Source organism: Hyperolius riggenbachi, chromosome 3 (genome assembly GCF_040937935.1).
Source record: "Hyperolius riggenbachi isolate aHypRig1 chromosome 3, aHypRig1.pri, whole genome shotgun sequence".
Lineage (NCBI taxonomy): Eukaryota > Metazoa > Chordata > Amphibia > Anura > Hyperoliidae > Hyperolius > Hyperolius riggenbachi.
The window spans coordinates 57,200,389-57,224,048 of record NC_090648.1 but is presented as its reverse complement, the minus strand read 5'-3'; the positions used below and the strand labels follow the sequence as shown (position 1 = coordinate 57,224,048).

At 41.3% G+C, this 23,660-nt stretch overlaps 1 protein-coding gene across 1 annotated transcript in view; it reads right to left on the bottom strand.

Annotated features, from left to right (window-relative positions):
• LOC137562114 (zinc finger protein 850-like) overlaps positions 1–23,660 on the bottom strand; it is a 184,296-nt gene that overhangs the window by 121,020 nt on the left and 39,616 nt on the right. Inside the window, exon 6 of the mRNA XM_068273448.1 lies at positions 1–824. Coding sequence (XP_068129549.1) covers positions 1–824 — 824 coding nt within the window. The remainder of the gene's footprint in view (positions 825–23,660) is intronic.

Here is a 23,660-nt window from a genome sequence, read left to right as displayed (position 1 = left end):
GACTTCTCAGAGATGACTGGCGTGAGAAACTTTTGCCACATTCTGAGCAACTAAATGGCTTTTCTCCTGTGTGAGTTCTCTGATGCCGAGTAAGTTGTACCTTCTGTGTGAAGCATTTGTCACATTCTGTACATTTATATGGTTTTTCTCCTGTGTGAATCCGGATATGAATGTTGAAGATTTTTTGAGTGCTGAAGGACTTCTCACATTCAGAGCAAGAAAACGGCTTCTCTCCAGTGTGAATCCTCTGGTGAGCTATGAGGGTTGATTCACTGGTAAAACATTTCTGGCATTCAGAGCAGGAAAATTGCTTCTTTCCTGTATGGATCTTCTGGTGTTGTATAAGGTCTGACATGTGAGTGAAAGATTTGTCACATTCTGAGCACAAATAATTCCTCTCTCCAGTATGAATCCTCTGGTGTGCTATGAGGTGTGCTTTAACAGTAAAACATTTCTCACATTCGGGACAAGAAAATGGCTTCTCTCCTGTATGAATCTTCTGGTGTTGTATAAGGTTTGACATTTGAGTGAAAGATTTGTCACATTCTGAACACAAATAATTCCTCTCTCCTGTATGAATCCTCTGGTGTACTATGAGGCTTGATTTCACAGCAAAGCTTTTCTGACATTCAGAGCAGGAAAAAGGTTTCTCTCCAGTATGAATCCTCTGATGTTTTTTTAAGTTTGATTTCAAATTAAAACATTTCTCACATTCAGGACAAGAAAATGGCTTCTCCCCGGTGTGTCTCCTCTGGTGTCTAATAAGCTCTGATGGACGAGTGAAGCTTTTCTCACACTCTGAGCAGCGATGCGGCTTGTCTCCTCTGTGACTCATCATGGGCTGCTGGAGATCCAGTTTGTTGTCAGATATTTTCAGAGTAGAGCAGGAATTCAGCTTTTTATCGCACCTGCAATTAAATAATTACATGTTATTTTTACACTATTATGAGAAGTTCTGACAGTATAATAAGATATATATATATATATATATATATATATATATACATATATATATATATATATATATATATATATATATATATATATATATATATATATATATATACACATATGATACATTCTATAGAATGCCTGACCATTTTAGGTAAAGTACGAAACGTCTGTTTTTGTTACGTACTTTGTCTCTCTCCTCTCCCGTTATGTCTGCAGCTCTCTTTCTCTTCCTTACTTTAGTTTTTCAGTAGTGCTCTCTTGTCTGTGCCTCTGCTTTGCTTTGTCAGCCTCACCAATGGCTGGTCTCTTCTTTAGTCTTTGACAAAAATCATGCTTATTTCTTGCTGCAGTAGAGCATTGTATCATGACTCTAAACTTATTTTTTGCTGCATCATGGCTTTTAAGGCCCCTCCCCCTCACTAGCCTTGAAGCAGGGAACACACTTGACTGTTTTCGTGCGCATTTTCTGCACAGAAAAACTGAGAACTCATGTTAATCAATGGGCTAGTTCACACTTAATATGTTGTTTGCGCGCAGAAAAAAACCTGACATTCTGCATGATGACTCCGCACATTTTGTCAGTTTTCTCTATCAATTACATCAGCTGCTATGAAAAAAACGTGCACGTTTTCCTGCATAGAAACACACTTGGTGTTCAGAAAAACTTGCACAGAAAACTGAAAGACAAGTGTGTTCCCTGCCTCAACTACCAAAACCCAACTGCCATTTTTCTCCTGCACATGTTCAACTTTTCTCTCCTCTTTCCTGCTCATGGGCTCCCCCTGGCAGCACCTGAAGGCTCCTTCACAGCAGCACTTTCCACAAACAGTAAATATCAGCATGCATGCACCCATCATCACTAGCCTCACTGACAGCATAGATATGCAGCTGTTACAGTCAAAGTGCGGAAAAAAGCAGGCATTCTATAGAGAACCGGGTATTCTACACTTTGCCTGAATGATTTCAGGCATTCTATAGAATGCCTAGGCAAAGTACGTAATGAAACAGACATTTTGTACATTGCCTAATCGCTTCGGGCATTCTATAGATTGCCTGATCTCGTACTTTGCCTGTAACATAAATATATATATCCACTTTGTTGACAGATACTTTTAGGTGTAGAGCAGGAATTCAGCTTTTGTATCACACCTGCAATTAAATAATTATGTTAACTTTACTATATTATGAGAAGTTCTGACAGTATAGTAAGATATCCTATATAATAAAGCCCCTGCGTCTCTGCGTCCTCCTGTGTCTGTGATTCCAGAACTGACGGTTTGCTGTTTGTAAACCTCATTGTATTGTGGAAAATAATAGCCTTTTCCAACTGCCAAGCAAACAATATCTCACTGTATGCATACTGTATACTGCGGTGGGGCACGAGCAAGCGGGATGCATTCCGGCGGGGGAGGGGTTGGTTAGCAGCCGTGGCCTAGCACCTGTTTTTTAATGGGCACTTATTTTTACTAGTGTATATATATATATATTCTACAAAAGTATACTTCATCGAATAATCATGTCAGGCATTTGAAATTAGCATGGGACAGCTTATAATGCTGTTTGTTTTTCATTAGATTGTCATTAACGAGAGTTGAACAGAAAAATTGTCATCTCAGAAAAATGCAATTTGAAGGATTTGCTCCAAATAAATAAACATATTGCTCATGATGACATTATATTCAGAAATAACTCATTTTAACGTTCCTTAGAAATCACAGCTATTGCATGAGACATTCCACAATTGCCTCATCACTTAAGGATCTACTATCACGCAAAAAGGGGGCAGTTAAAATCTGAAAAAACCGACAGGTTTTGGGATAGTCCATCTCCTCATGGGGGATTCTAAGGGTGTTCTTTGTTTTCAACGGCATTTCCTGAACAGCAGTTTAACTGTCAAAATTGTTAGATACCAGCCAGCCTCTCTACTCACATGCACACTATTTTGTCATGTAGACTTTTCAACTGCTGTTCAGGAAATGCTGTTGAAACAAAGTAAATCCTGAGAATCCCCCATGGGGAGATGGACTGGCCCAAAACCTGTCGGGTCTGTCAGATTTTAACTGCCTACTTTTTTTCGTGATAGTGTACCTTTAAAGGGGAACTCCAGTGAAAATAAAATAAGTGCTTAATTTTTACAATAATTATGGATAAATGGTTTATTCAGTGTTTGCCCATTGGGCTTGATTCACAAAAGCATGCTAACTGTTAGCACGCCAGTGAAAAGCTGCTTATCACGTGCAAAATGACTCTTCTCTTTTGCACGCGTAATGTTTTACGGGCACTACTTCACGTGCAAAATCAGCTGCTTCACGTGCTAAGTAGCGTGATAAGCATACTTTACACGTGAAGCAGCTGATTTTGCATGCAAAGTAGTGCACGTAAAACTTTATGCGCACAAACTTTTATGTGCGCTAAGATAGCACGCGAACAGTAACAGCTTTCCCGTGCAAACTACGTAGCACCCTAGTTTGCACGTGCAAAGCTTTTAGGCGTGCTAACTGTGTTAGCACCCTTTAGTGAATCAAGCCCAATGTCAGCCATACAGAGCCCCCTGATGATCCGTTTGAGAAAAGATAAAGATTTCTCATGGGAAAGGGGGCATCAGCCACTGATTGGGATGAATTTCAATCCTTGGACATGGTTTATTTTAAGTTAAAGAGAAACATCTTCACAGTCAGAATACAAGAACAGATACAATATCTCCTAATAAGATAACCATTGCACAGTGGAAATGAAAAACTACTTAGATGTGTGCCTAAAGAAACAATTTTGCCTTAAGTCAACAACACAACAGATATAAAAGACACATTTATAATTCCTTTCCAGAGGAAAAAAAAACAATTCTAACATTGTAAAGATAAAGAAACAAAATACAAAGATTATGACTAAAACTTTCATTATTGTAATAGTATATTTGGAAAGTTACCACATAGCATCAGTGGATGCATCACAAATTTATATACAGGAAAAAAAATGATACATGTGGCTTGGGTACACTAGTAGAAAAAAGGTGACATTTAACCTCCCTGGCGTTCTATTTCCCCAGGATTTCCATTCAAGAAGTGGTTCAATTAATTTCCAATAATTTTCAACCTTTTTTTTTTTTTTTTTTTTTGCAATTATTTTTTTTTTAATATTGAATTCAATACCGGTTATTGCATTGAATTCAACAACAAAAAAAAGTGTTTACTGCAAGATGTTGATGACGCTGTGTGACCCTGGTGTCATCAATGCCGATCGCCGGGGGACATGTCATCGCTGAGGGAGAAGCAAAATCCGCACAGGAACATGGAAGAAGGCACTGGGGAAGCTATCAGAGGTACGCGACGAGGGATCAGCACGCCAATGGTGAGTATAATACCCAGATGTGTAGCCAGGTGTGTAGGGAGCTACATGTAGCCAGATGTCAGGGTAGCCAGGTGTGTAGGCAGATGTATAGGTAGCCAGGTGTGTAGCCAGGTATAGGGTGCCAGGTATAGGGTGCCAGGTTTAGTGTAGCCAGTTATGGGGTGCCAGGTGTAGTGTAGCCAGTAATGGGGTGCCAAGCTACCCCCCCCCTTCCAACACCTTCCCTTAAGCTGTGTGCGGCCGGTGGGGACCCCCCTTCTGGGCAGGGAGAGGGGGACCCGTCCTTAGCGGGCTGTGGGGTGTCCCCATTCTATGCTGGCTGGTAGTGACCGGTGGGGACCCCCCTTCTGGTTGGAGAAGGGGTTTCCCCGTCCTTTGCAGGCTGTGGGTGGCTGGGCGGGGGGGTGTCCCCGTCCTTTGCAGGCTGTGGGGGGCCTGTAGGGACCCCCTTCTGGGCGGGGGGGGTGTCCCCGTCCTTTGCGGGCTGTGGGTGGCCTTTCCCTTCCCCCTCCCATCCCCCATGCAAGCCCCTCCCCTTCCCCCTGAACCCCTTCCCTCGGTGTGAGTCCTGTTCTACTCACCCAGGTTGTCTCCAGCGGCGGCGGTGGCAGAATCCCTTCTTCCTCCATCCCCGAAGTCTCATGCTCTGTGTAATTACCGCTACGAGACTTGGTGATGTCACCGAGCCTCGTAGCGGTAACGTCACAGGCCAGGACTTCGGCGTTAAAGAAAGAAGGGTTTCTGCTGGCGCTGCTGGAGACAGCCTGGGTGAGTAGAACAGGATTCACACCGAGGGAAGGAATTCAGGAGGAAGGGGGGGGGGCTTGCATGGGGGTTGGGAGGGGGGAGGGAAAGGCCACCCACAGCCTGCAAAAGGACGGGGACACCCCCCCTGCCCAGAAGGAGGGTCCCCACCGGCCACCCACAGCCTGCAAAGGACGGGGACGACACCCCCCCCCCCCCGCACAGAAGGGGGGTCCCCGCCGGCCACTACCAGCCAGCATAAAACGGGGACACCCCTCCCCCCCTTGCTGCACAGAGGGGATCCCCGCCGGCCACTACCAGCCCGCATAGAGCAGACACCCGTCCGCACACAAAGGGGGAATCCTTGCACGCAGCACATTCTCTGCCCCGCCAGCTGCACAGGGATTCCCCAGGGTGGCTGGATGCTTGTTCTGTATGCTGGGGCCTGGGGGTAGCACAGATCGCTATCCACAGCATACAGTCAGACATCCAGCCATCCTGGGGAATCCCTCTGATGAGGGAAAATTGCAGCGGGCGGTGCAGAGAAACAGGAAATCTCCCTGGCGGGATTGACAAGCTCAGCTCGTCCAAAACACTTTCAGCAAGTTTTTGCTGGACGAGCTGAGCTCGTCCAGAACGCTAGGGAGGTTAAAATAAGTATACACGAATATCAGTTACAATTGTATAACCCTTTAGCGTCTTGGAATGTTATTCATTTAATAGTGTGCACTCTGCTATACATTGTATTCTTCATGTTACATCTGCTATTGTAATCATGTTACATCTGCTATTGTAATCACCAGTTCGGTACTTTATAGTTATACCAGTGTCCATATTTGACGTATATCATTGTCTGTATCATTATGTATCCCTTGTTTGTTTTCCTACTCTGTACAGTGCCACAGAATATGTTGGCACTTGAAAAATAAATACTCCTATGAAGTTGTTGCTTACTGTAGGGATTATTATGTGACAGCTGTGAGCCTTTTACCAACAGGCTATAGGCTTGTTCAAGTCCTCAAGGGGGATTCTCAAGATTTCCTTCATTTATAAAAGCACTCCCTGCTATAAACCTCAGTGTACATGTGTGACTATAGTGTGCCAAGCAATTAAATTGGGTAGCTTATCTCTGCCTGTTTGCATAGCATGCATAATTGCATAGGAGTGTAAAATCAGAGCTGGGTTGTTATATCGCCAAACTCCAGATTGAGTGCAGTGCAGGTATAGCTAATACTGTTATTGATAAAATATAGCTGAGTACTGTTATTTGCTGCCATGTAGGATTACTGGTTAAAAAAACTTGGCTAAAAGATTAGTACTAGGCTCACTTATAGCAGGGTTAATGTTAGGGAATGGGGCTGAATGTTACATTGAGGCTTAGTTATAGGAAGGTTAGTGTTTTATGAGAGGTTAGTAAAAGGTTAGATTTGATAGTGTTAAGAGGTACGGGTTAATTTAATATTGGGATGTGTTAGAGGTGATTAAGTGATGACAATAGTGGCACACAAATTACTGACACTTAGATAATATTACAGTATCATGACTGATATTCAGAACAATGGCACTCAAATAAACACACACTTCTTTTAAATATATGCATAATGCACTCTCCTCAAAACTTTTAGATTGTTATACCTCTCTTTTATAATGTTACATCACCTTAGCATGATAGCGCTACATCTGATAATTTACGTGAACATTATGTCATCTGTATTAACATATTTTTTACACTTGTGATTTCATATACACTCTTTATGGACAATTTTATTTGCAATTAACTTTATAAATAATAAACAAAGTTGACACAAAAAACACCTTTCAGCAAGAAGTTAAATCTCTTGATCACAAGCAAAAAAATATTTTCTGTATAGCCCAGGCCTAACACTGGCAGCATCAGTGTTTCCCCTCTAACAGGTTTACTTTTGTACAATATAAAATCAGACATGTGTCTAGAGTTGAGCTGAAATTTTCGTAATTTCGCATTACTATAATTACGCATGCGAAATTTGCGATTACGATGCGAAATTAGCGTAGCGAAATTGCCATTAAAATCGTAATTGAAAATACCGTAAGCGTAATTTTCAATGCGAAATTTCGCGTTTCGTTCATGCCGTAATTTCGCATTAAACGCTACCGTAATTTCGCGTTAAACCGTAACGCTCCGTATAATATAAAAAAGCCGCCGACTTTAAGGGGTAATAGCAAAGCCCCCTTAAATGCTAAGAGCCTCAAATTTGGAGAATATATTAAGGAGATCAGGAGGAATAAGAGGAAAAATTTTTTTTTCAAAAAGACCTTATAGTTTTTGAGAAAATCGATGTTAAAATTTCAAAGTAAAAATGTATACATTTAAAAACCCGCCGACTTTAACGGTTAATAGCAAAGCCTGCTTAAAGTTTAGGAACACCAAATTCCTAGGGTATATTAAGGGGATCAGTGGGAATAAGAGGAAACATTTTTTTTTCAAAAACACCTTATAGTTTTTGAGAAAATCGATTTTTAAGTTTCAAGGGCAAAAATGTCTTTTAAATGCGGAAAATGTCAGTTTTTTTTGCACAGGTAACAATAGTGTATTATTTTCATAGATTCCCCCAAGTGGGAAGAGTTTTACTTACTTCGTTCTGAGTGTGGGAAATATAAAAAAAAAACGACGTGGGGTCCCCCCTCCCAGACCTCTTTAACCCCTTGTCCCCCATGCAGGCTGGGATAGCCAGAATGCGGAGCACCGGCCGCGCGGGGCTCCGCACCCTGACTATACCAGCCCGCATGGTCCATGGATTGGGGGGTCTCGGAAGGGGAGGGGCAGCCAAGCTTTCCCCTCCCCCTCCGAGCCCTTGTCCAATCCAAGGACAAGGGGCTCTTCTCCACCTCCGATGGGCGGTGGAGGTGGAGGCCGCGATTTCCTGGGTGGGGGGTTCATGGTGGAATCTGGGAGCCCCCTTTAAAAAGGGGTCCCCCAGATGCCCACCCCCCTCCCAGGAGAAATGAGTATAGAGGTACTTGTAGTACCCCTTACCCATTTCCTTTAAGAGTTAAAAGTAAATAAACACACAAACACATAGAAAAAGTATTTTAATTGAACAAAAAACATAACCACGAAAAAAGTCCTTTAATATTCTTAATTAACCATTAATACTTACCTGTCCCTTTAAATAAATGATCCCACGCAATATCCTCGGAAATGTTCTATCAGTTACAATGTAACAAAGTTATTACAATATAACAACTTTGTTACATTGTAACTACGCCGCACCCGACGTCACTCACCGCCACCGCCGCCGCCGCGTCTGCGCTGCAGGACCCGACAGAGCTCTGAGCTATAGCTCAGAGCTCTCAAAAGCATCTTTGTATTTGGGCTCCAAGGAGCCCCATTGGTCCTTAGCAGACCAATGGGGTTCCTTCTGATTTGAAGGAACCCCATTGGTCTGCTAAGGACCAATGGGGCTCCTTGGAGCCCAAATACAAAGATGCTTCTCAGAGCTCTGAGCTATATAGCTCAGAGCTCTGTCGGGTCCGTGCAGGACGCTAAGTCCCCGCCGGCTCCGCTGTCCTCCCCGCCTCTCCCACATGTCACCCACATGTCACCCACATGTGGGTGACATGTGGGTGACAGATGTGGGCGGGGTGGACAGCGGGAGCTGCGGGGACTTAGCGTCCTGCACGGACGCGTATGCGGCGGCTGAGCGGCGAGTGGCGTCGGGTGCGGCGTAGTTACAATGTAACAAAGTTGTTACATAATAACTTTGTTACATTGTAACTGATAGAACATTTCCGAGGATATTGCGTGGGATCATTTATTTAAAGGGACAGGTAAGTATTAATGGTTAATTAAGAATATTAAAGGACTTTTTTCGTGGTTATGTTTTTTGTTCAATTAACCATTTACCGCCATCCTAACGTATTAAAACGTCATGCTTACCGCTATTAACAGCAACATGACGTTTTAATACGTCGCGCATTCCCGCCGCTGCTACCGCCGTGTGTCCGCCGCTACCGCCGCCATTACCGTCGGGATCCCGTGCTGGGCGATTGGGGAAGAGGACTGAACAGTCCTCTACCCAATCGCAGTGCCTGGAGTGAATGGACGTGACCGCGAACAGCGGCTACGTCCATTCACATAAACAGGAAATGTAACAGTTTAATAAAGTGTGTAAAAAAAAAAAAAAAAAAAAAAGTGAACACGTCCTATGAGTGTTCACCAGCGCCATCTTGTGGCCAAAAAGTATATTACACTTACAAAATACATACATTTTCAAGTATATACACATCATTAATAAAATTAAACTTCCAAACCTCCCCCCCAAAAAAAACACTTGTAAAAAAAAAAATCAGCTTAAAAAAAATAAATAAATAGTTGCCTTAGGGACTCAGCTTTTTTTATTCTATATTTTATGGGGGAAAATTAATTTTAATTTATTACATAGGGGCTTGTAATTATGGCCAGAACAAACAGAAAAATAACCACTTATATTTCAAAATAATATACTGTCGCCATACATTGTGGTAGGGACATAATCTAAACGGTTTAATTATCGGGACCACTGGGCAAATAAAACGTGTTTGTTTTATCCACAGGAGAATGTTTAATTTTAAAACTATAAAGGCTGAACACTGAGAAATAATGATTTTTTTTCTTTTTTTTTCTGTTTTTCTCATTAAAATGCATTTAGAATAAAAAAATTCTTAGCAAAATGTACTATCCACAGAAAGCCTAATTAGTGGCGAAAAAAACGAGGTATAGATCATTTTCTTGTGATAAGTAGTAATAAAGTTATTAGGGAATAAAAGGGAGGAGCGCTGACAACTGAAAATTGCTCTGGTCCGTTAGGATAAAAACCCTTGGGGGTGAACTGGTTAAAATACTTTTTCTATGTGTTTGTGTGTTTATTTACTTTTAACTCTTAAAGGAAATGGGTAAGGGGTACTACAAGTACCTCTATACTCATTTCTCCTGGGAGGGGGGTGGGCATCTGGGGGACCCCTTTTTAAAGGGGACTCCCAGATTCCACCATGAACCCCCCACCCAGGAAATCGCGGCCTCCACCTCCACCGCCCATCGGAGGTGGAGAAGAGCCCCTTGTCCTTGGATTGGACAAGGGCTCGGAGGGGGAGGGGAAAGCTTGGCTGCCCCTCCCCTTCCGAGACCCCCCAATCCATGGACCATGCGGGCTGGTATAGTCAGGGTGCGGAGCCCCACGCGGCCGGTGCTCCGCATTCTGGCTATCCCAGCCTGCATGGGGGACAAGGGGTTAAAGAGGTCTGGGAGGGGGGACCCCACGTCGTTTTTTTTTTATATTTCCCACACTCAGAACGAAGTAAGTAAAACTCTTCCCACTTGGGGGAATCTATGAAAATAATACACTATTGTTACCTGTGCAAAAAAAACTGACATTTTCCGCATTTAAAAGACATTTTTGCCCTTGAAACTTAAAAATCGATTTTCTCAAAAACTATAAGGTGTTTTTGAAAAAAAAATTTTTCCTCTTATTCCCACTGATCCCCTTAATATACCCTAGGAATTTGGTGTTCCTAAACTTTAAGCAGGCTTTGCTATTAACCGTTAAAGTCGGTGGGTTTTTAAATGTATACATTTTTACTTTGAAACTTTAACATCGATTTTCTCAAAAACTATAAGGTCTTTTTGAAAAAAAAATTTTTCCTCTTATTCCTCCTGATCTCCTTAATATATTCTCCAAATTTGAGGCTCTTAGCATTTAAGGGGGCTTTGCTATTAACCCTTAAAGTCGGCGGCTTTTTTATATTATACGGAGCGTTACGGTTTAACGCGAAATTACGGTAGCGTTTAATGCGAAATTACGGCATGATACGACTGTAATGCGAAAATTACGCGAAATTTACGCTTACGCGAAATTTCGCGAAATCCTTCTTCATTACGATTATGTACTTACGGCCATAATCGTAATTACACTAATTACGCGAAATTTCGCAAAATCGTAATTAGGTCATTACGCTCATCTCTACATGTGTCATCCAGTTATGAGTCACACATGCAAAAGCCATTTCTGTATAATATCTAACTTATTAACATGATTTAAAGAAAGCAAAATAACAATACAATCAATATTACAGATCAGGAAATCAGTAGGTTTATAGTTACCTGGTAGAAAGTAGTATTGGGTCCCCTTATTCCTGTGATCTCTCTGTGAGCCTTCTGCCTGACTGAGGTCTGACCCATTTTATATTCACTTCTCCTCCATTTACTAAAATGAAGTGGTTTTGGATTGGTTGAAAATGTCGTATTGTTAACAACAAAATGTCTATTTACAGACCTATGAAAGGACAGTTTCAAGACCTCTTTACTGAAACTCCCACCCACCCAGCAAGGTGTTAATTTCATTAACATTCCACAGTATAAACAAAAGGCAAATTGAAGGAATGATCTAAGCTGGAGATCACTAACATAACAATAGATGAATACAATGAATAGGTCAGTAGAGGATGGACAGTTTCAGTGCTCTCCCCATGCAGAAAAAAATGTTCAGTACCAGATGAAAGATACTTATCTCTCAATCTTTCAGATCTGATCTGCAGATTACTGTGCATTAAACAAGGTGTGTACAAGAAAGGAAGTAAATAAAATGTAATCTTATGCTTGGTAAACACGATACAATTTTCTGTTAGATTTACCTGCCAGATCGATTTTTTTTCAATACTTCTATGGAAATCAATCGGAAAATGGATTGCAATTAAGATCGGACGTGTTGGAAAAAAATCAATCTGGCAGGTAAATCTAACAGAAAATTGTGTAATGTGTACCTAGCATCAGATTAGTAAAGAGAAATCTTTAGAATGATCAGTCTTTCAAACGTTCAAACCTATGTGTTAGATTAATTTCTCAGATTGTTATCTGAACGGTGTACCCAGCTGAAGAATAGACTGTGTAGGTATGGCTCTCCTGCTACATGGAGGTGGTAAAATTGGCCTTTGATCTTTTATTTTTCAAATACTTTTATCTCGTGTGTACCCAGCTTTTTGCATCTTGAAAAGGCAGATAGTTTTGCTATTGGTTATTCAGACTCATCAATATTCTGCAGTATCTTTTACTGCTTTATAATCATTACTGTAGTGCTAAAGCATCCCACATATCCCTCTTGATGAGTATAGTTTGCACAGAAGACTTTTGGCTTTCTTTTGGCTTTCTCTGGAAATGACAAGGGCAATTCAACTTTTGTTGAGGAAAACTGAACATTTTTGGATGGTCTCTGTGTATTACATAGATTAATGTGACACATTCTAAGTTTGTTGAGGAAAAACTGTGTTCAGGTTATCTCCATATAGTAAAGGCAGGCATTGTTTCAGCTTAATATATTTTGTTTTTAGGTGTTGAACAAACATTTGCTAATTGCTTTTGTGGCAAGAAGGAATTTTCTGGAGGGTCTCATCATAACAGCTCCTTAAATAGAGTACAGAGCGTATTGCAGCTGAGGCTCCACTAAAGAATATTTTCAGCTTATGGTCACTGATGGTTCTAAAAAATGTGTTAAAATAAAATTGCAAAATGATTTGTGCAGGAGTGATCTGTGTTTATTGCAAATATTTAGTTATTTATATGTTTGTTTTTAACAAAAGTGGAATTTCCATTTAATTACATGTGCCGTAACACTAGGCATTCATTGTTAGTTGTTATCACAGAACATCCAAAATAATATGAAATATTAAACACTCAAACTGACCTTTCTAATATATATATATATATATATATATATATATATATATATATATATATATATATATATATATATATATATATATATATATATATATATATATATATAAAGATTCCTGCTCTTGGCACACTTGATCATTATAATCAGATTGACTTGGACACAGCTACAAGGTCATGTGCCGTAACACTAGGTATTGATTTTCAGTTGTTATCACAGAATATCCAAAACAATATAAAATATTAAGCAACAAAAACACTCATACTACAAAACACCCAGCTCTCTACAAAACACCCAGCTCTCTACATTCTACTGATGAAATCTCCCTCCATGCAGGGGCTCCTCTAGCTACCTAATGCTTGGGGGCACCTCTAGCTACTTTACACTGATGGTACTTCTGGTTACTTAATACTTAGGGGCACCTGTTGTTATCTATGACAGGCAAGGGAAGTAAGAGAGAAGTGATATCTGGGCCAGCCAGCACACTTGCGCTGCAGTTGGGCGAGGGTTTGTAGGTTCATAGAGGGGGAAATGTAAGGTGCCAGGAGATCTGTGCCTATAGGCTTCTGTGAGGTAAATCCGGGCCTGCAAAACTATGTAGGTATGGGATCAAAAAGACCCCTAAAGGTGTCTTGTGAGATCTGACACAAAAATGTCTGCAGCACATACATTAGCGCGCCTGAACTCAAAACTTGCTCTCTGCTCTAGAAGATAAGCAACAGCACAATAACCTTTAATAAGACATGTCTGTGTTACAGCTGATACAAATCCTGCAACAAATCTGCAGTGTGCCTACTTCCTGCTTTCATGAAAGGAGACATAGGGTTAACATCCTGCGTTTACAAATTAGCTGCAAATTAGCTTGTCACGGCAGCCAGCTGACACCGCTGAGAGATCAAATTACAGTTGATCAGTCACAGATGAAGCTAAACTCTCTACATACATGCAGGGCGCATTTCTCCATGTTTTCCTTCTGTCCTGTGAAAGAGTTCATGTCCACTTTAAAATGACATTGTATGGATAGAGATATGGAAGCAGCCATATTTCTTTTTAAACAATACTTGTGTGGTTGTATTTTTGGTTTTCTGCCATTAATGATTTATGCCACAACAGATCAGGTGTTCTGACTAAAAGTTGAACGAACTAAGCATATGCTGAATGTCTGAAGCCAGAAAGAGCAGCAGAATAGACACAGACATTCCTTAAAGGAGTAAATGGCAGCTTTAATTTGAGGTGTATCTTTTACATACTTGAAAATTCTATAGAAAGAAATAAACAGCAAACTCACACACAACCATTCACATAATCTAAAAGAAATCAGAACAGGCCACCATGTTCAGTCCAGATGTCCACAAGGCTTTAGTCATTGGTCCTCTGACTGCTCTGCAGGTAGAAAGCCCATACATAGCACACTACAATGCACTGTGCATTCTGGAACCTGTCTACCATGGCTGGCATGAGGCTCCTGGTGATTTGCACGTCAGTATCACTCCAGTGCTGCGTAATATGTTGGTGCTTTATAAATACAATAAATAAATAAATAAATAAATATGTGACTGGACCAGATAAGTTAGCCATCACTCCCCAAAGGAATCAGTTAGCCGTAGAGGCCCATGGCCATGTCATCTAACCACAAGGATATTACTTTTCTCTAAGTCTCTGAGAATCTTATGTTTTCCTATTTTGGTGCTTCCAAGACATCACTGACTGATTGCTCACTTACTAGTAGACCCCCAACAGGCAACAATGTACTGAGATAATCAATACAGTTACAGTGCACAGAATCATGTCACTAGCTGCCCATCAGAAGAGCACCCAATGTAATCCCTCCCATTGTCACATTTTACTCTTCCTACCATCATGTTTTGGGATGTGAGAGAAAAACTGTGGTCCCAGAGATGACCAACACAAACATGTGGAGAACATACAGACAATGTATCTAGGCTGGAAAAGTGCTGCAAGGCAAGAACAATAATCACTACACCTCTGTGCTGATAAGTGCCTCTCCTAACCGGTGAGCAATATGCTGCGAACATCCGCTGTTTGCATTTGCGCCGAACAGCGAACATTTAGTGTTTTTAATTCCCCCCCCCCCCCCCTATACATTATTATTGACCTAAATTTTGACCCCTTACCTCACAGTTATCAGACACATGGCAGCCAATCAGCTAGCACCCCCTCCTGGACCCCCAAAAAGCAGTTGCGGTGGCCATATTGGATCAGTTCTCTGCTGGCTGGCTACTTGGGCTGGCTACTTGCTGCAGATAGGTAGGGAAAGTATTAGCTAGGCCTGTGTTCTTGTTCCTCACTTGTTGTGAAAGCATCCAAAACAGCCCTGTTGAGGCTAGCGCACATCGGTCTCCAGTGTTTTTTGTGTGTGTGACACTTCACAGCCCACTGACACCCAGAGCTATGTGCGCACAACTGCTGTGCTGTTGCCTCATTAAGTAGCAGGCACAGAATCACTCCAATGCATTATTATTTCACTGTATTCTGATAGTAATATTGCATTTCTCTGTCTGTGACACTCCACAGCCCACTGAAACCCAGAGCTGTACATAATGTGATTTCTGCCCTTTAGGGATTAAAAACCGACTTTGCGTCAGCTCCGTAATTTTTGGTGGGACTTTTGGCATGGATCCCCCTCCGGCATGCCCCTATTCAGGTGTTAGACCCCTTGAAAAAACTTTTTCATCACTTTTGTGGCCAGAAACAGTCTTTGTAGGTTTTAAAATTTGCCTGCCCATTAAAGTCTATGGCAGTTCGCTAGATTTGCCTGTTCATGAACATTTGCGGAAGTTGGCGTTTACCATTCGCGAACGGAAAATTCTATGTTCGCAACATCTCTACCTGTTCGTAGTTTTCTTATTATAATAAATAGACACATATCATTATATTGAGCATTATTATGTTGACTTCACATCAACACTTTATTATTATTATGCAATCATTGTACATAGTGATAAGAGAGTGGAAAGGTAATTATTCATATAAAAAGGAACATATGCATATAGAAGCATAGCAGATAGCTCTCTTGCATTACAGTGCTGAGGTTCCAGGCTCAAATCTGGGGTGGGGCAGTATTTGCATAGGGTTTGTATGTTCTCCATTTGTAGTATGGATTTTTGAACACACTTCCCTCTCACATCCCCAAGAAGGTATAGATAAGTGAACTGTTCCCTCCCCAAGTGAATTGGACATTGAGCTATTAGGCAGTGGCTATTATAATGATTAGCTTTTGAGGTCCTCTAAGGGGCACTTAGTCCCATGACTATAAACTGTCTAAAAAACTGCTGAACATGTAAGCACAGCGTAATTACAATGCTTGGTGTGATTTGACTTCTTAAAACAGAAGGAAACTTGCAATAATTCAGCTATAAGTGAATATTTGTGGTTACCCACAATGCACCACTGCTGCATAAGAAAATTATCTCTTTATGCCCCTGAAGTTTCCTTCTGTTTTAAGAAGGCAAACTACACTTAGCATTGCTTTTTAGTAGTAGTGCTTTTCAGTCTCTTTTAAGCCCCATCTACATTATACAATTCTGCATGTGATTTGATCGGATCAGATTTGATTAATCGATTAAATCCAACATGTCCGATCGGGATTTGATTTGATCCAATCAGTATGGTGGTCGAATATCAATGCAAAACAATGTCAAATCGATCACACTACCAATCAAATCGAATCCTGATTGGTCGGATTTAATCAATCAATCGAATTCAATCTGATCGAAATGTAGAATTGTATTGTGTAGATGGGGCTTTAGACCTCTATACTTTCCTAGTGGTTTGGGTGACCCCGAGCTGCTCGGTTGCTCATAAAATCAATGTAAACATTATTTTTATAAAATAATTTGGAACCCAAATTCAGAACTTAAGGTATTTGCTAGAAAAGGAATATTTATACAACATAAACAAATAGTATGTGACTCAGCTCAGGGGGTACTGACCAAACACTGGCTTTCATAAGAATTCACTCCAAGAGAGAGCTCTACATCATCACATACAAATGCCTTGTTTATTTACATTCACTAAGGATCCATTCAGACACTACAGTTCCCCAGTATGTGATGAATGTCTATTTTACATACACGCTTCCCCTGAACTTGTTTGGAGAAACAACACCTGCAAGTAAACTGTGGATCGCTCAGTGGATCGCTCAGAAACAGCCGTATCAGTCCGCTGACAGACTGTACACACGCCGGACTGTCGCTGGAACGCCCACCCAGCAGGAGGTGACGACGGACCCGTCGTTGCCTGCAGTCCGGCGTGTGTATGGACCTTAAGAGCTACAAACTCCTCCTCCTTTCTCCACTGGAAAGCTGTGTCTAATGCCATCATTGATGAGTGAAAATACCAATATTCTTTTTCGCATTAATTTTTGCAAACATTGGGTTAAATGGTTTTTTTTTTAGTAAAAATGCAATCAAAAATAAATTTTGGGGTTTTTTTTGTATTTTTTGCAAATTTTTGAGGAAAAAAAATATGGATTTTTTTCATGGTAAAAAATGTGCATTTAAAAAGATCATTTTCTGAACTCTCAGGCTTTTTTGTACGGTTATCTAACTATTTTTTTGTGTTTTTGTGATAAACACAAAAACACAAAAATACTAGATACTTTGGCAAACATTTTCTGGAAATTGAAAATAGAACACTCTGCATTTAATTTATGTATAGCTCATGCAAAGTAACAGGTAGATTTACATTTCAGGAACAGCTAAGCCTTAAAGAGACACTGAAGCGGAAAAAAAATGATGATATTATGATTTGTATGTGTAGTACAGCTAAGAAAAAAAACATTAAGATCAGATACATCAGTCTAATTGTTTCCAGTACAGTAAGAGTTGAGAAACTTCAGTTGTTATCTCTATATTAGATAACTATATTGAATTCAATACCGGTTATTGCATGGAATTCAACAACAAAAAAAGTGTTTACTGCAAGATGTTGATGACGCTGTGTGACCCTGGTGTCATCAACGCCGATCGCCGGGGGACATGTCATCGCTGAGGGAGAAGCAAAATCCGCACAGGGACATGGAAGAAGGCACTGGGGAAGCTATCAGAGGTACGCGACGAGGGATCAGCACGCCAATGGTGAGTATAATACCCAGATGTGTAGCCAGGTGTGTAGGGAGCTACATGTAGCCAGATGTCAGGGTAGCCAGGTGTGTAGGCAGATGTATAGGTAGCCAGGTGTGTAGCCAGGTATAGGGTGCCAGGTATAGGGTGCCAGGTTTAGTGTAGCCAGTTATGGGGTGCCAGGTGTAGTGTAGCCAGTAATGGGGTGCCAAGCTACCACCCCCCCCTTCCAACACCTTCCCTTAAGCTGTGTGCGGCCGGTGGGGACCCCCCTTCTGGGCAGGGAGAGGGGGACCCGTCCTTAGCGGGCTGTGGGGTGTCCCCATTCTATGCTGGCTGGTAGTGACCGGTGGGGACCCCCCTTCTGGTTGGAGAAGGGGTTTCCCCATCCTTTGCAGGCTGTGGGTGGCTGGGCGGGGGGGTGTCCCCATCCTTTGCAGGCTGTGGGGGGCCTGTAGGGACCCCCTTCTGGGCGGGGGGGGGTGTCCCCGTCCTTTGCGGGCTGTGGGTGGCCTTTCCCTTCCCCCTCCCATCCCCCATGCAAGCCCCTCCCCTTCCCCCTGAACCCCTTCCCTCGGTGTGAGTCCTGTTCTACTCACCCAGGTTGTCTCCAGCGGCGGCGGTGGCAGAATCCCTTCTTCCTCCATCCCCGAAGTCTCATGCTCTGTGTAATTACCGCTACGAGACTTGGTGATGTCACCGAGCCTCGTAGCGGTAACGTCACAGGCCAGGACTTCGGCGTTAAAGAAAGAAGGGTTTCTGCTGGCGCTGCTGGAGACAGCCTGGGTGAGTAGAACAGGATTCACACCGAGGGAAGGAATTCAGGAGGAAGGGGGGGGGGGGCTTGCATGGGGGTTGGGAGGGGGGAGGGAAAGGCCACCCACAGCCTGCAAAAGGACGGGGACACCCCCCCTGCCCAGAAGGAGGGTCCCCACCGGCCACCCACAGCCTGCAAAGGACGGGGACGACACCCCCCCCCCCCCCCGCACAGAAGGGGGGTCCCCGCCGGCCACTACCAGCCAGCATAAAACGGGGACACCCCTCCCCCCCTTGCTGCACAGAGGGGATCCCCGCCGGCCACTACCAGCCCGCATAGAGCAGACACCCGTCCGCACACAAAGGGGGAATCCTTGCACGCAGCACATTCTCTGCCCCGCCAGCTGCACAGGGATTCCCCAGGGTGGCTGGATACTTGTTCTGTATGCTGGGGGTAGCACAGATCGCTATCCACAGCATACAGTCAGACATCCAGCCATCCTGGGGAATCCCTCTGATGAGGGAAAATTGCAGCGGGCGGTGCAGAGAAACAGGAAATCTCCCTGGCGGGATTGACAAGCTCAGCTCGTCCAAAACACTTTCAGCAAGTTTTTGCTGGACGAGCTGAGCTCGTCCAGAACGCTAGGGAGGTTAAAATAAGTATACACGAATATCAGTTACAATTGTATAACCCTTTAGCGTCTTGGAATGTTATTCATTTAATAGTGTGCACTCTGCTATAGATTGTATTCTTCATGTTACATCTGCTATTGTAATCATGTTACATCTGCTATTGTAATCACCAGTTCGGTACTTTATAGTTATACCAGTGTCCATATTTGACGTATATCATTGTCTGTATCATTATGTATCCCTTGTTTGTTTTCCTACTCTGTACAGTGCCACAGAATATGTTGGCACTTGAAAAATAAATACTCCTATGAAGTTGTTGCTTACTGTAGGGATTATTATGTGACAGCTGTGAGCCTTTTATCAACAGGCTATAGGCTTGTTCAAGTCCTCAAGGGGGATTCTCAAGATTTCCTTCATTTATAAAAGCACTCCCTGCTATAAACCTCAGTGTACATGTGTGACTATAGTGTGCCAAGCAATTAAATTGGGTAGCTTATCTCTGCCTGTTTGCATAGCATGCATAATTGCATAGGAGTGTAAAATCAGAGCTGGGTTGTTATATCGCCAAACTCCAGATTGAGTGCAGTGCAGGTATAGCTAATACTGTTATTGATAAAATATAGCTGAGTACTGTTATTTGCTGCCATGTAGGATTACTGGTTAAAAAAACTTGGCTAAAAGATTAGTACTAGGCTCACTTATAGCAGGGTTAATGTTAGGGAATGGGGCTGAATGTTACATTGAGGCTTAGTTATAGGAAGGTTAGTGTTTTATGAGAGGTTAGTAAAAGGTTAGATTTGATAGTGTTAAGAGGTACGGGTTAATTTAATATTGGGATGTGTTAGAGGTGATTAAGTGATGACAATAGTGGCACACAAATTACTGACACTTAGATAATATTACAGTATCATGACTGATATTCAGAACAATGGCACTCAAATAAACACACACTTCTTTTAAATATATGCATAATGCACTCTCCTCAAAACTTTTAGATTGTTATACCTCTCTTTTATAATGTTACATCACCTTAGCATGATAGCGCTACATCTGATAATTTACGTGAACATTATGTCATCTGTATTAACATATTTTTTACACTTGTGATTTCATATACACTCTTTATGGACAATTTTATTTGCAATTAACTTTATAAATAATAAACAAAGTTGACACAAAAAACACCTTTCAGCAAGAAGTTAAATCTCTTGATCACAAGCAAAAAAATATTTTCTGTATAGCCCAGGCCTAACACTGGCAGCATCAGTGTTTCCCCTCTAACAGGTTTACTTTTGTACAATATAAAATCAGACATGTGTCATCCAGTTATGAGTCACACATGCAAAAGCCATTTCTGTATAATATCTAACTTATTAACATGATTTAAAGAAAGCAAAATAACAATACAATCAATATTACAGATCAGGAAATCAGTAGGTTTATAGTTACCTGGTAGAAAGTAGTATTGGGTCCCCTTATTCCTGTGATCTCTCTGTGAGCCTTCTGCCTGACTGAGGTCTGACCCATTTTATATTCACTTCTCCTCCATTTACTAAAATGAAGTGGTTTTGGATTGGTTGAAAATGTCGTATTGTTAACAACAAAATGTCTATTTACAGACCTATGAAAGGACAGTTTCAAGACCTCTTTACTGAAACTCCCACCCACCCAGCAAGGTGTTAATTTCATTAACATTCCACAGTATAAACAAAAGGCAAATTGAAGGAATGATCTAAGCTGGAGATCACTAACATAACAATAGATGAATACAATGAATAGGTCAGTAGAGGATGGACAGTTTCAGTGCTCTCCCCATGCAGAAAAAAATGTTCAGTACCAGATGAAAGATACTTATCTCTCAATCTTTCAGATCTGATCTGCAGATTACTGTGCATTAAACAAGGTGTGTACAAGAAAGGAAGTAAATAAAATGTAATCTTATGCTTGGTAAACACGATACAATTTTCTGTTAGATTTACCTGCCAGATCGATTTTTTTTCAATACTTCTATGGAAATCAATCGGAAAATGGATTGAAATTAAGATCGGACGTGTTGGAAAAAAATCAATCTGGCAGGTAAATCTAACAGAAAATTGTGTAATGTGTACCTAGCATCAGATTAGTAAAGAGAAATCTTTAGAATGATCAGTCTTTCAAACGTTCAAACCTATGTGTTAGATTAATTTCTCAGATTGTTATCTGAACGGTGTACCCAGCTGAAGAATAGACTGTGTAGGTATGGCTCTCCTGCTACATGGAGGTGGTAAAATTGGCCTTTGATCTTTTATTTTTCAAATACTTTTATCTCGTGTGTACCCAGCTTTTTGCATCTTGAAAAGGCAGATCGTTTTGCTATTGGTTATTCAGACTCATCAATATTCTGCAGTATCTTTTACTGCTTTATAATCATTACTGTAGTGCTAAAGCATCCCACATATCCCTCTTGGTGAGTATAGTTTGCACAGAAGACTTTTGGCTTTCTTTTGGCTTTCTCTGGAAATGACAAGGGCAATTCAACTTTTGTTGAGGAAAACTGAACATTTTTGGATGGTCTCTGTGTATTACATAGATTAATGTGACACATTCTAAGTTTGTTGAGGAAAAACTGTGTTCAGGTTATCTCCATATAGTAAAGGCAGGCATTGTTTCAGCTTAATATATTTTGTTTTTAGGTGTTGAACAAACATTTGCTAATTGCTTTTGTGGCAAGAAGGAATTTTCTGGAGGGTCTCATCATAACAGCTCCTTAAATAGAGTACAGAGCGTATTGCAGCTGAGGCTCCACTAAAGAATATTTTCAGCTTATGGTCACTGATGGTTCTAAAAAATGTGTTAAAATAAAATTGCAAAATGATTTGTGCAGGAGTGATCTGTGTTTATTGCAAATATTTAGTTATTTATATGTTTGTTTTTAACAAAAGTGGAATTTCCATTTAATTACATGTGCCGTAACACTAGGCATTCATTGTTAGTTGTTATCACAGAACATCCAAAATAATATGAAATATTAAACACTCAAACTGACCTTTCTAATATATATATATATATATATATATATATATATATATATATATATATATATATATATAAAGATTCCTGCTCTTGGCACACTTGATCATTATAATCAGATTGACTTGGACACAGCTACAAGGTCATGTGCCGTAACACTAGGTATTGATTTTCAGTTGTTATCACAGAATATCCAAAACAATATAAAATATTAAGCAACAAAAACACTCATACTACAAAACACCCAGCTCTCTACAAAACACCCAGCTCTCTACATTCTACTGATGAAATCTCCCTCCATGCAGGGGCTCCTCTAGCTACCTAATGCTTGGGGGCACCTCTAGCTACTTTACACTGATGGTACTTCTGGTTACTTAATACTTAGGGGCACCTGTTGTTATCTATGACAGGCAAGGGAAGTAAGAGAGAAGTGATATCTGGGCCAGCCAGCACACTTGCGCTGCAGTTGGGCGAGGGTTTGTAGGTTCATAGAGGGGGAAATGTAAGGTGCCAGGAGATCTGTGCCTATAGGCTTCTGTGAGGTAAATCCGGGCCTGCAAAACTATGTAGGTATGGGATCAAAAAGACCCCTAAAGGTGTCTTGTGAGATCTGACACAAAAATGTCTGCAGCACATACATTAGCGCGCCTGAACTCAAAACTTGCTCTCTGCTCTAGAAGATAAGCAACAGCACAATAACCTTTAATAAGACATGTCTGTGTTACAGCTGATACAAATCCTGCAACAAATCTGCAGTGTGCCTACTTCCTGCTTTCATGAAAGGAGACATAGGGTTAACATCCTGCGTTTACAAATTAGCTGCAAATTAGCTTGTCACGGCAGCCAGCTGACACCGCTGAGAGATCAAATTACAGTTGATCAGTCACAGATGAAGCTAAACTCTCTACATACATGCAGGGCGCATTTCTCCATGTTTTCCTTCTGTCCTGTGAAAGAGTTCATGTCCACTTTAAAATGACATTGTATGGATAGAGATATGGAAGCAGCCATATTTCTTTTTAAACAATACTTGTGTGGTTGTATTTTTGGTTTTCTGCCATTAATGATTTATGCCACAACAGATCAGGTGTTCTGACTAAAAGTTGAACGAACTAAGCATATGCTGAATGTCTGAAGCCAGAAAGAGCAGCAGAATAGACACAGACATTCCTTAAAGGAGTAAATGGCAGCTTTAATTTGAGGTGTATCTTTTACATACTTGAAAATTCTATAGAAAGAAATAAACAGCAAACTCACACACAACCATTCACATAATCTAAAAGAAATCAGAACAGGCCACCATGTTCAGTCCAGATGTCCACAAGGCTTTAGTCATTGGTCCTCTGACTGCTCTGCAGGTAGAAAGCCCATACATAGCACACTACAATGCACTGTGCATTCTGGAACCTGTCTACCATGGCTGGCATGAGGCTCCTGGTGATTTGCA